General features: G+C 37.0%; 1 protein-coding gene across 1 annotated transcript in view; it reads right to left on the bottom strand.

Annotated features, from left to right (window-relative positions):
- Positions 1-13,694, bottom strand: part of LOC121319801 (guanine nucleotide exchange factor subunit RIC1-like) — a 117,056-nt gene that overhangs the window by 9,069 nt on the left and 94,293 nt on the right. Inside the window, exons 9-18 of the mRNA XM_041257639.1 lie at positions 9,986-10,130; positions 9,735-9,783; positions 9,187-9,339; positions 7,839-8,042; positions 7,058-7,096; positions 6,793-6,903; positions 5,886-5,975; positions 5,088-5,248; positions 3,570-3,708; positions 2,205-2,321 (exon numbers count right to left, since the gene is read on the bottom strand). Coding sequence (XP_041113573.1) covers positions 2,205-2,321; positions 3,570-3,708; positions 5,088-5,248; positions 5,886-5,975; positions 6,793-6,903; positions 7,058-7,096; positions 7,839-8,042; positions 9,187-9,339; positions 9,735-9,783; positions 9,986-10,130 — 1,208 coding nt within the window. The remainder of the gene's footprint in view (positions 1-2,204; positions 2,322-3,569; positions 3,709-5,087; positions 5,249-5,885; positions 5,976-6,792; positions 6,904-7,057; positions 7,097-7,838; positions 8,043-9,186; positions 9,340-9,734; positions 9,784-9,985; positions 10,131-13,694) is intronic.

Raw genomic sequence — 13,694 nt, 5'->3', positions numbered from 1 at the left:
CAAAAGTTTTAGGCAGGTGTGAAAAAATGCTGTAAAGTAAGAATGCTTTCAAAAATAGACATGTTAATAGTTTATATTTATCAATTAACTAAATGCAAAGTGAGTGAACAGAAGAAAAATCTACATCAAATCAATATTTGGTGTGACCACCCTTTGCCTTCAAAACAGCATCAATTCTTCTAGGTACACGTGCACAAAGTCAGGGATTTTGTAGGCATATAGTCAGGTGTATGATTAAACAATTATACCAAACAGGTGCTAATGATCATCAATTCAATATGTAGGTTGAAACACAATCATTAACTGAAACAGAAACAGCTGTGTAGGAGGAATAAAGCTGGGTGAGGAACAGCCAAACTCAGCTAACAAGGTGAGGTTGCTGGAGACAGTTTACTGTCAAAAGTTATACACCATGGCAAGACTGAGCACAGCAACAAGACACAAGCTAGTTATACTGCATCAGCAAGGTCTCTCCCAGGCAGAAATGTCAAGGCAGACAGGGGTTTCCAGATGTGCTGTCCAAACTCTTTTGAAGAAGCACAAAGAAACAGGCAACGCTGAGGACCGTAGACGCAGTGGTCGGCCAAGGAAACTTACTGCAGCAGATGAAAAACACATCATGCTTACTTCCCTTCGCAATTGGAAGATGTCCAGCAATGCCATCAGCTCAGAATTGGCAGAAAACAGTGGAGCCCTGGTACACCCATCTACCGTCTGGAGAAGTCTGGTCAGAAGTGGCCTTCATGGAAGACTTGCGGCCAAAAAGCCATACCTCCGACGTGGAAACAAGGCCAAGCGACTCAACTATGCACAAAAACACAGGAACTGGGGTGCAGAAAAATGGCAGCAGGTGCTCTGGACTGATGAGTCACAATTTGAAATATTTGGCTGTAGCAGAAGGCAGTTTGTTCGTCGAAGGGCTGGAGAGCGGTACACGAATGAGTGTCTGCAGGCAACAGTGAAGCATGGTGGAGGTTCCTTGCAAGTTTGGGGCTGCATTTCTGCAAATGGAGTTGGGGATTTGGTCAGAATTAATGGTCTCCTCAATGCTGAGAAGTACAGGCAGATACTTATCCATCATGCAATACCATCAGGGAGGCATCTGATTGGCCCCAAATTTATTCTGCAGCATGACAACGACCCCAAACATACAGTGAAAGTCATTAAGAACTATCTTCAGCGTAAAGAAGAACAAGGAGTCCTGGAAGTGATGGTATGACCCCCACAGAGCCCTGATCTCAACATCATCGAGTCTGTCTGGGATTACATGAAGAGAGAGAAGCAACTGAGGCTGCCTAAATCCACAGAAGAACTGTGGTTAGTTCTCCAAGATGTTTGGGCCAACCTACCTGCCGAGTTCCTTCAAAAACTGTGTGCAAGAAGAATTGATGCTGTTTTGAAGGCAAAGGGTGGTCACACCAAATATTGATTTGATGTAGATTTTTCTTCTGTTCACTCACTTTGCATTTAGTTAATTGATAAATATAAACTATTAACATGTCTATTTTTGAAAGCATTCTTACTTTACAGTATTTTTTCACACCTGCCTAAAACTTTTTGCACAGTACTGTGTGTATATATATATATATATATATATATATATATATATATATATATATATATATATATATATATATATATATATATATATATATATATATATATATATATATATATATATATATATATATATATATATATATATATATATATATATATATATATATATATATATATATATATATAATTACACACACACTCTGTGTATGTCGAGAAGCAGTGTTTAAGAACCTATGAAATAGTTATCATGCCCGCAAACAGCCAAGTAAGATCTATTTATGCCCGTGCCCAAATTACTTTTAGGACCACTGATTTAATAACGTTGAGAAACACTTTTTAAAGATGAATGAGATCAGGGTATTAAGAGAGATTCTATTTAAAAACTGTTTTACACTGGCTCATAATACAGAATTGGAATTAAAAGGCTTCAGTGATCAGATTAAATTGCAAGAGGCATTTGCAGTAATCTTATTAAATCTAAAAGCCAAGTTACCTCAGTCACTACAAAACAAATTGAGGTAAATTATTATTGATTCCTTGTGGTAACTGAAATGTCTGTTCAAGGTTTGCAAGACATTTCCCAGTTAAGTCTCTGCTAGTGCTTGAGTGTTGATAACAGCTTTATAATATGCAGTTCTTCCTACCAGCTTCTTTTGATTCGTTATGGTCTCTTTCTCCCGGACCTGAGGACCAGAGCGATCCCTCTGTAACATGATCAGCTGCCCTGCCAGGTTCAACATAATGCTCTCTGCAGCACAGGCCTATAAGAAACAAGACAAAACAGATTAAACTGAATTTAGGGAGCAAAAAAAAATCTCTGCAGATAGTTTGGGAACCACTGGCTCAGAAGGAAAGAAAAAAGACCACTTGCAAGATCTGCTCTACGGGGCTTTCCTTTCACGGCAGTACTACGAGTTTATCTTATCATCTGAGTCACAACTAAGTTGATTTTTCTTTTTAACAATGTATTCTATTAGTTTAAGTCTCTACCACAGCAGTACATTTACAGCTCCAGCCTAAGTCTAAGTCTTAACTAAATTAAACAAATATAAAACAGCACTCAATTCAATAAATTACCCGTAGTTTAAAGTTTATATGAAAAATGGCCCAACATATCCAACACATTATTGGTTGTAGTACAGCTGCTAATTTACACTAATGCATGGCACAGTATTTTCTGAATTATATTAAAAGATTTGTTTTGGCTAACGTCAGATTACAAGCAAGCAAACGTTTTCATTTATTGTCAAATAAATGAAAACGTTAGGTGTAATTAATAAAAGCTTGCAAAAAATAGCATTAACACCAAGTGTTACTTTTAGTTGTATTTCACTACAATTGCATATTATAGCAAACGGGTGTGATTAATCAATTAACTGTACAGATGGGGGGATTAAATTGATGAAAAGAAACCAAGATTAAAACCCCTAGTTTAAGTAAATATCAGTGGGTAGCATACAAATACAAACGTGCCCTGAAAATAAAGAAAACACATTTGTGTCCTTCTACACTTCCACACACTGCAACCTATTGAGAGAACTATGAACCTTAATGACTTTTAAACCTTATATTTGCTGGTAGGCAAAGAAATTGTCATAATTTTCAATCGGCCAACAATCAAGAGCCTTTCTGCTATGACAGAGAAGTTGGCCCTTGGTAGTAAGAAAACTAGTGAAGAGACAGGCTTCTTTAACACAGAAGTTGTGAAACTACACTGCATCGCTGTTAAAGAAGTAAGTGTCCCTTATCATTTTTTGTTTTTCCAAACTTTGTACAAGCTTGACTTGTGTAAAGGTAGCAGGGCTACCTGGGGTTATGTGGTGTCCAAATGCCTGTTACTCAGGAAATCAGTTTCAGTGTGGCAGCTTGAAAAATGAGGAAATTATAGGAACAATAACAGACTTGTGAGAATTGTGTATGCTAACAGGAGGTGTGACTTCTTTTTGTTGTTAAATGTAATTTTTTCAAGTTATTTGCTTTCTGTGCGATATACAGCTGTGTAGGCATACCTGCTGTGGTGCTTTCAGGGTGATGCCAGTCTCAGTTCTCACGGAGGTCAGTGTCACTGACACCACAAGGGCAGGGTGTGGGATGTATCGAGACATGGACACCTCTTGGAGAAGCTCAATACTGGCAGTTGAGTTTGTACTGAGGGGAAAAAACAAGGTGTACTCTACATAACACATTTAAAAAATGAATCCAGTGCATTCAAAATTAAAACATCTTGAAGACTGGAGCCTTTTTATTCAGACAACCACCAGGAAAGGTGATCCCCACAACGCCTCAAGTGCTGGCCTGAGAAGGAACAATCTCTAAGGGGTTAGGGAGTTACTGTAGGATCCATATGCATCCAGTCTCCAGCCTTGATCTGAGCAACTACCAGTTCCACTTGGAATCGTGGTTTTATGATACACAAATAACGATTTTAGGCAGACGCTAAGCCAAGAAGGCTGAACTCAATACACAGCCCCTTTCAAAAGCCAACCAAAATCAAACATTACATATTACCAATATTTAAGCAAAGCTGAGCTCTAGCTAATAAAAACATGCAGTATATGTAAATCAGGACTGAACCACAATTCATTTTTATTAATGTTTTATTTACCCAGTTAAACCTAGTCTAGGCTAAGGATTGTTGCACTTTATATACAGGTTAGGACTAGGGATATGTTGTATTTGTGAGGGCACAGGCAATCCCACACATGAACGGAGATTAATCTGTGATATTTCAAGCCACCTTAATTCACACACATATTACATATAGGTTAGAATTACGAGATATAGTTAACAATAACTAAATTCACCACCCTGAATAAATCTCACTTTTTTTTTTTTTTTTTTTTTTTTAAATTAAGAGAGCAGAAACCATTTCTGATAAGTATGCCTGAAACTATGCCTGTCTTGGACTGTTAATTAATATCTTGTCTAGTCAAGCATCAGCTTCAGGACAAATGTTGCGTTTCTCCTTTATGCTGGGATTAGCTTTTAATTTGCGCAGGAAACTCCAGCCTCTACTGTAAGCATTGCACTCATGTATCTCTTAAAAGATCATGTATTCATTGGAAAAATGTCACTACTTCTTAAAAGCAAAAGCAAAGAAATCTGGAATACTGAGGAAGTACTTCTGAGTGTAGTTAAACTACTATCACATCATCTGTCTGTCAAAAGAAAGAAAAGTGCACAAAAAAGAAACACTAGGGATACGCTGCATTTGTGACGGCACTGGCAGTCCATCCCTTGAACGAATATTATTATGTAGTATTGCAAGTCACCCACGAAGGGAAACATAGCAATTATGACAGATTTTGAGGGATGAAGGTGCAATCATTGAATAGTCATGCATTTTTCCAGAACAACTGAAATACCTTGTTGAATCAGTGCAGCCATAGCCAGCCAATGTGGCCTACATCTTATTGAAAGTGTCATGGCAGGTGGTTTTTTGCCCAACTTCTGCATTGTTAACATTGTCCTCTAAAGTCAGTCTAAGGAACAGTATTTCTTGTATAAAGGTTTGGTAAAGCACTCACCTGTCCTGCTTCCTCTCAATACTGTAAAGACAAATGGAGCAGTCTGCTCTAAATAATATCACCATGTCCCGGAAAACGTTTATTAGCAAAGTCTTTGAATACAATTTAGTGATGTTGGCAAAGGCGTTGTCAAGATTGGAGGACCTCAGATAGAGTCTTAGCTGAAAATAAAAGAAAAATAAGCTGGTTAGAAAACTAAAGAAGGAAATACAGTGCTTTATAAACACACTGCTATGTGTGTTCAGCCTTAGAATGATGGAATGGAAATATGGGGCACATGAGAGCTATGTTGATAACACCTTATAACCGGTTCTGTGGTATAAAAGTCTGCCATATAACAAAGATTGATTTCTAACAAAAAGCAAGTGCACTACTGAGCATGAAAGAAAAAGAACCAAAAACAATGTATATAATGTGGGCAGTAATCCTTACACTATCAGTGCACTAGGACAGCCATTTTGGAAAGAGCTTTGAAACAGACTTTAAAGTTATATGTGTAAAAAGTTGTACCTTATTTAAACAGTTGCAGCAACAAGTGGGGATGTATTACTCTATATTTTTTAATAACCCCGCTACTTACTCATTAAAGACACTTTCTCCACCCTTGTCAGCAAACCAGTATGTTCCTGGTACTATTTGCGGCAATAAAACAAACTTATTTTGTCTATTACACTGATATTTAAAACAGGAAACACCTAAAAACATAATTGTTAATAACCTTATTTGTTTAATATATTAAACAATATTAGCAAAGTATTTCTCGTCTCAATTGTTGTGTTAATTTTCTTTTTCACCTACCTCTTCTTGTTGGTCTATCAAATTGTAACAGGCAATTACAATGAAGTCATTCCACCACACTAAGCCACCAGTCACCATCATATTCTGCTCCTAGAAATGTAGGAAACAAAACGTGCTTTACTACAGACTGAAAGTTGGTAACTGAGCTATTCCAATATGACATCCTTAAAGAGTAGAGTTTAATGGTCAGCCTCCCAAAAACAGTAGTCATTTATTGATGTCCAACTACAGTAGTGTTCTTTCTATATTTTCAATGGTTTTAAGAAAAAGCCTTGCAATTATAGAAGGCTTAAAAACAAGACAATCTTCATTTTGACTCTGGTGGAGTCCATTTAACCTGCTGCTATCACAGTGTAGATTCACTCCCAGTGCAGGTGAGGATTGCACCAAAGATTTGAAAACTCACTTTGCTGCATGTAGACCTTTAGATATGTCACGTGGGTATCCTAATATATGCTGTATATATATCTAATCTACTGTGCTGTGGAAGGAAAATGGGCTTCACTTAATTAAAGGAATAATGATCTAATACTGAGTGACAAGGGACTTGCAAAAAAGCTGCTGTGCAAGAACAATGTTCCAAAGCATGTATCATTATTTTTAAAATTACAAATACACATACAGTAGAACATTACAGATACTTCACTTATTCAATGTAAAACTGACGACTACAAACACGTGACCACTTCTTCTTTGAGGTCTGGTAAGATGTTGTTAGGTCGCAATAAACTGCATTGAAAATAGTGTTACTAAACCTTCTTGGCCATTGCCAATACTGACGGAGACCTGCCTTGTAACTGCACAGAATATTCAAGGGACATGAATTAATACAATGTGACCTTTTATACTGGTTGTCAAACAAATATATGCTGTTTGCAAACAATGTGTAAATAAGACGTTTTCAAACCTGGGTGATATTTCCAAACAGTTTCCATTTCCTTGTAAAGAAGGAGTAGTGTGCAAACCCAAATCTGCCAGCTACTGCAACACATTGTCCCAGTGTGTCTATGGCTGCAAACTGCAAAAGTATAAAATACACAGTCAAAACAGATTTATTAAACGTGTGGACAGCTACATTTTTTGCAATGCGCATGTTTTCAACATGACAGTCAGTAATTAAAAAAATAAAAGTGCTAGAACTGAAATACATACTGACTAAATACATAACTCACCCTTATTGGCCAATTGCTCTCCAGATATGTGCTGTGAATCTAGGTACAAAAAAGGTAAAGTCTTTAAAATCATGTTAACTGTACATTTTCATTCAGGTTTGCTAGTTTGAACTCTGTGAAAAGTCAGTGTTGTACTTATTATTCCCCAGCGACAGAGACCTGCGCTATTGAAATTCCACTGATTCAATTACTAAACAACTCTCAAACATACAGATATTCATACATTGAGGTTATGGTATTGACCGAAGATCTGCATTTTATAAATACGACATCACAGTTCTGGAGCTAGCTTAAAACCTAATGATAATATGTAGCTGTACTGTGAATGGGACTTATATAAATATATTGGGACTTGTAATATTGATAGTATAAAAGCATGATCAAATCTTAAAACTACTATTATGCTATACACAGAATGGGCGAGGTATACTGCAGCTTACATGTGTGTTATGGCTCACAATCACAGTCTTTATAACAGCTGTAGTTTTTGCTTCATTGAAAATATACTAAAACACAGTTTAAAGTACCAGCGGAATGCGTTTTAAGAGAGGCATGCTTCGTGCAGTATTGACACAATCCAAACAATTTTAAGTTGGTTGTAGCTAGCATATTTCCTTTTGCTAAAGCAACTGCACTGCTACAGTACAGTACGTAATACTCTCCTAATAGTTTATACTTTGCAGGTATTTAATACTGTTCAATAGGAATTTCCAGATGTAAGCAGAGGTTCATTTTAAACCTCAAATCTGTAGATTAAACACATATATGCTGAATGGATTACCTGTACAACATGCCAATGTCTGTGTCCTAATAAAGTGCTTAATCCCTGAGTAATTGAAATGGTGTTGGAGAGTGGATTCCTTTCCTTGGTAGCCCGGTGATCAGAGTTGACGGAGGATGTACTGGTACTCTGGGCCATGGCAGTGTCCCCACACGTCAGGTACAAGCGATCCTCCCCCTGCAGCAGAACCTGCTCTTGGTTACTCTAAGAGAAAAAGTCCACAGCAACATTTCAGTACGATGTAGTGGAACAGCAGATACGGCTGAAGGCTTGCCTCACAGAAATGTATTGTTTTAAAACTCTTGCAGGGACTTTGCAGCGCAGCGTCGGCCATTTACAGTATCTAATTGAAATAAATAAAATGGACTCAGTTTAGGCCCGATTGAAATAAGTCTACAACACAAAGCCAGCACACAATGTGGCACAATTATTATTATTTGTTTATTTAGCAGATACCTTTATCCAAGGTGACTTACACAGACTAGAGTGTGCGACCTATGCATCAGGTGCAGAATCACTTACAACAAAGTCTTACCGGAGCACAAGGAGGTTAAGTGACATGCTCAGGGTCACACAGTGAATCAGTGGCTGAGCTGGGATTTGAACCGGGGACCTCCTCATTACAAGCCCAAGTAGACAAATTGCCAGGGCATGTTAAGGCTAGGATAGAAAACTCCTTATGGTGCCTGAGGACACAGTGCCTGTCTGAAACCAGTGACACCTTTCATGAGCACTAAATCTTGCGTTTACTTAGTTGATAATTTGACTGCCAGCTTCTTACAGGTCTTCAAAAGAGTATGCAGAGAAAACTGCTGAAGAGTCTACAGTTTAAACTACAGTACAACTTTCAGCATCTGCACAGGGAGACCACCGGTCATAAATAAACCATGTAGTGGTTTATGTCAATGACATTACAGTAAGAAATGAATACTTAATGAATATCTATACAAGTTGTGTTTTTCATTACACATTGCTCATAGGTCCAATTCCAAAAGTAAACAGACGAATACATTTGTTACGATAACTGTGATACTTCATGTTTAAGATACCACTCTAGATATGATGGTACAGTTGGCTTTCTGTACATATATGGTCTGACTTAAAGTAAGACTGCCCTACAGCACAGGAAGTCATTAGCTAAAGTAACAGGAAGTGGCAGAGGAAAGTGCTACATGTTTCTGGTGCTAATAACAGGAAATAAATACATTTGAAAGCAAACCCTTTCTTTTTTCATCGTAAATCCTAAAATGAGAAACTGAGAGGTTTGTAAATACATGTCTGTGCCAGGCAATTCATGGATGGGCTGCACATCATTTGGCAGGTCTGCCTACTTAAATTCACCACCTACCATACAAGGGTTCACAGTTAAGGCGCTCTTGATGAACTGAAATTGCAGGATATCAGATTGCTGCATGGCAGCTTTGTTCTCCGACTCGCTTTCCAGAGGCTTGGAAACGTCGCTGCTGATAACCCACAGATGATAACCTTCTGTACCCCAGCTCTGGAGAAAAACATGGGGCAGAACAACTGCTAAATAGCTGACAATGTACATACGGTTTACAATTTGCAGGAGCAAGCTGATTGTGTTTCATGCAAACTGATCAAGGTTTGCCGTACTGCAAACTTTAGTCTGTGCTTGAAGCAGTGGGACTTGTTATACAGGGAAGGAATAAGGTAGTTTGAAATACTACCTGCCTCATACTGTGCTTGACTGTCAACCAGTGCTATAGTCCATCACCTTTACTACCATTACATTTGAAAAAAACAATAATTCTAAATACACTTATATTGGAGTAATACTGGGAAAACAATTAGTAATGTTCTAAAGCAGCTTCATACAGTCTACATAGAAACACAAATATGTAACAAGTAAATCGGAATAATATACTCATTTACCATAGAGCTTATCTTAATAGGGTCTTTCTTTGTGCCATCAGATCGATAGCTGTAAAACAGAAAGAGGAGAAAATACAACTCAATGTGAAACAGTTGTCAACATGTATTAGAAATTCTGAATTTGGATTATGGTACCCGAGTTTGAAAGGCAGTTACAGTATTTAACCACTCGGGGGACTATGTGCCATGTATAATTAATTGAAGACAGAAAGTTCTTCATTTGAAGCCAAGAAGTACTTTAATCTACTCACGCAAAGTCTTCTCCGAGCGTACAGATGAGGTGAGCACCAAACACACTCCACAAGGACAGGCCTCCACATTCCCAAGTCACCATGGTCACGCTGCAGTCAGGTGACCACCTGATCAGCTTCACAGCTCCTGTTTTATTCCAAGTGTCTTAAAAAAGGGTGAAGGAAATGTTTAGTACACAACCCTATGAAACATGTTGACATACAGCTTATTTTCTTGTACTTTTCTCCAGGATGGCACACAATCCATGTTTTTTTTTTGCACAACATTGTTGTTTTTGTACTGTTTCACTACTTCTTAGTTCACATTATTGAACAACCCTCTGATGGTCAAATACTGCGTCTCTGTCTTTGTCAATACATTATTCATTTGCTTACCATCCTCCATGTATGTACTCGATTAATAATAATTATTTCACCACTAAAAACATACACAGAGGCCTAAAAAAGATAACTCCTCACACAATGGGAGATCAGTCAACTGGTAATGCCCAATTGTTTATTAATTTGGCTAATTATATCTAGTGGTGTGCATATCTTTAGGTTTACAGTAATACAATACATACTGCAATACATACGGTTGCGATACGATATGTATCACGATTCAAGAAAAACACAAAGTTGCTTACCTTCGTTACTGTGATATTGCAACAAAAAAATTTAAGAATTTACTTTACCTCATTTGTAAGAAAATGTAGTCACGCAAACAAGTGCATACAATTTAAATGTGAGATCAGCTGCTGAATTATTACAGTCTTTATGAAAAGATCTACCCCTATTAAACATTTTAGCATACAGAACAGCAATCCAATAATGAGACCAGCATTGTTTCATGTATGCAAAAGGTGAACATGAAACAAATAAGCAATTGCTTTTACACTTGAGAGCAAGGATTTAGCATATTGCTCATTCTTCACTAAAGTGTGTTACTCCCTAAAATGTACCAAACAATAATGTTTTTTCTTTTTATCTGGAGGTTGCAGAGGTTCGGCAGGTTTAATTTTTGATGGTTTAAAATCGTACAATTATAATAGCGCCATGATAATAAGACATTTTGATAGCGAGGCTTTTCCCCCCCAAAAAAAGAAGCTTCTGCATAAAACCCCTCTAAATTGGATCCACCATTTATTTTGAATGATATTCCCGGGATGAAAGAGGGTTTATGCAATCCACAGTGATTCCCCAGTGCTTTAAAAAAAATTAAACCCCCAAATGTGGCTTATCCTAGCAAGGAATATGTTGATCAATGTATGTATGGCTCCAGACAAACTTTTTGCCAATGGCTCCTAGGGAAAAAAAAAAAAAAAAAAAAAAAAAAAAAGGTCACCAAATACAATTGCTAGGTGTCACTTCAGGAGCAAGCTGGTTGCTATCATATTCAACTGGTTAAACTACAACACCTTGCTAGGACACTAAAGTGATACTAAAACAGTATCTGTTGCCTCTTTCTGTCTTTGTTACCTCATTCTGCTGAATGGTTAATCTAGTCAGCTGATGACTGAAATTAACTCTTAAATATTTTGTGTTGTGTTGTGTATGGAATTGGTAACTGCCTTTTAATTGTGTCCAGCTGTAATATGGAAATAGCACGCTGTAGCTCCCATGTTCAGTCTTAGTGAAGTCCTGATCTGACAGCATGCAACTTCCACAGAAGGTGTTCAAGTCTGTCAGTATTTTTTTTGTATCCTTACCGTTTTTTTACTGCAATCAAGTAAGCGGAAGTACGTTACATTTTTTATTCCCTAAATGTTTAGTGTTTTTTTTTTTCTCAGCAGTACACTTCTTCATTACAGTTCCAAGTATTCTAAGTATTCTGCTTTCACCTTTCTTAAAATGGTCAGTTTGAGAAATAAAAACTTTTCCCTGCAACAGCTTACCCTGAAACAAACTTTAAAGTTATAAGTGTAAAAAGTTGTCAGGGTGTTAATGAAAAGGCTAATTATAAGTACGTTATTTTAACAGTTGTAGCAACACATGGGAATGTGTAACGCTACATTTTTTGGAACCCCGCTACTTTGAGTGTAGTTTTATTTTTCGCTGTTCTTGTTTGTTGAAGCCAACTGTTCATTTTAAGCAATTTTTTACAAAACAGTGCATGTTTAGTCACCATCACAACTGTTGCATGAAACTGGTGTTACTGTATTCTGCCGGTGTTAATACAGCACCTCTCTGCACTTACAAGCATTTGTGTTCGATCAAACTGTTACTGTCCTTCTCGCACTTCAGTTTATTAAAACATATATGCATTTCTTTTTTTATACAGACCGACATCATAGCACATTCATAAATATTGACACATGCTTTTAAAAAGGGAGAGATCCCATGAGACAGTAAACGTGTTGTACAAAAAACACTTTTTCACGACAAAAAACAAACAAACAAACAAAAAAAAAAAGCATTTTTGATATGAGCCGTTTACACTGCCTGTGATGTGATGGGTGACACTAAAGCGATGCGAAAAAAATAGGATTGGTATCTATTTTTGAGATTTTGTCACACAGCAGCTAGGAAACTGACCAATGAGGAACAGCTTCCCTTGTGTGCCTTCAGTAAACGATTGTGGAAGAAAAGATCATTCTTGCAGTATCAAAATACCCAGAGCTGTACAATAAAGGACATACAAATTATAAAAACACGGCAATGAAGGAAAACATTTAGCAGCCCATTTCCAGGGATATAGCCGATGTGTATAATTCCTTTATTACTGAAATAAGTACTCTCAAAAGCTATTATGTATTCTACATTTTTATTAGCTGTATAACAGGACGATCATACGTGTGATTTTTTCCAGCTGATGATGCAATCAGAGGAGAGTCGCCTATCACATAGCGCACTTGTCACCACTAGTGTGAAAGGTAGTATTGCAGCAAAAATACCATTTTATCGCAGGACAAACCGCATTGTGTCCGGTGTGTGGAGCCCTTAACCCCCCCAGAAAAACAAAGATGCCCCAATTTTTTTTGTGTGGCATTTACGGCCATTTGAGTTGCTGTCTGGAGATCTGTAATGTTATTAATAATCCGTCCCAATATTACTGGAGTACTGAATGTAAAATATAATAAAAGTAAGACATTTGAATGATATTACATTGTAGCATTACTTCCTTCATCTTGACTTTAACCAAGGATTTATTTTATTTATTTTTTTTTTTTTAATGCCAACTAATATTAATTTACTTCATTTTCAAGTTATTTTTAGGAATTTTAATATCTTTCAATTGTACATTCATCTAAATCCCAATAGGGGGCGATGACATACTAGCAATATCAGTACACTGTTGTAATCAGCGCACAAACCATAACAATGTGAAAGACATTGCCTTTTCAATAATGAACTTCCCCAAACCCACCACTTTTAGAATAATTTCACTTTTCCACTTAGTTTCTCAACTTTTTAAAATGCTTCAGCACAGAAACAATGCGCATATTGGTTCATAAAGCTGCAGTGCCCCACAACCATGATAACCTTTACATTTAAACATTACTGTTCACACCCCTTTGTTGCCATGGAAAGAAATTGTTAATGTTCCTCAAATGTTTTACTATTGTAGCGATATGTCTAGCTCAGGAATTAAAAAGTATATTGGCTATGATATTGATAATGCAGAAGTTCAAAATGTACTTTTAATATGAAAACCTTATCAATGTGTGAAGTTTTTATTTATTTTTTTTTTAAACTGCAAAGGACACAACACATTTTACTGTAGCTTGTG

The sequence above is a fragment of the Polyodon spathula genome, chromosome 1 (genome assembly GCF_017654505.1).
Source record: "Polyodon spathula isolate WHYD16114869_AA chromosome 1, ASM1765450v1, whole genome shotgun sequence".
In the NCBI taxonomy this organism is placed as follows: Eukaryota; Metazoa; Chordata; class Actinopteri; order Acipenseriformes; family Polyodontidae; genus Polyodon; species Polyodon spathula.
Note: the sequence above shows the minus strand (reverse complement) of the source record. Positions and strands in the feature narration are given on the sequence as shown.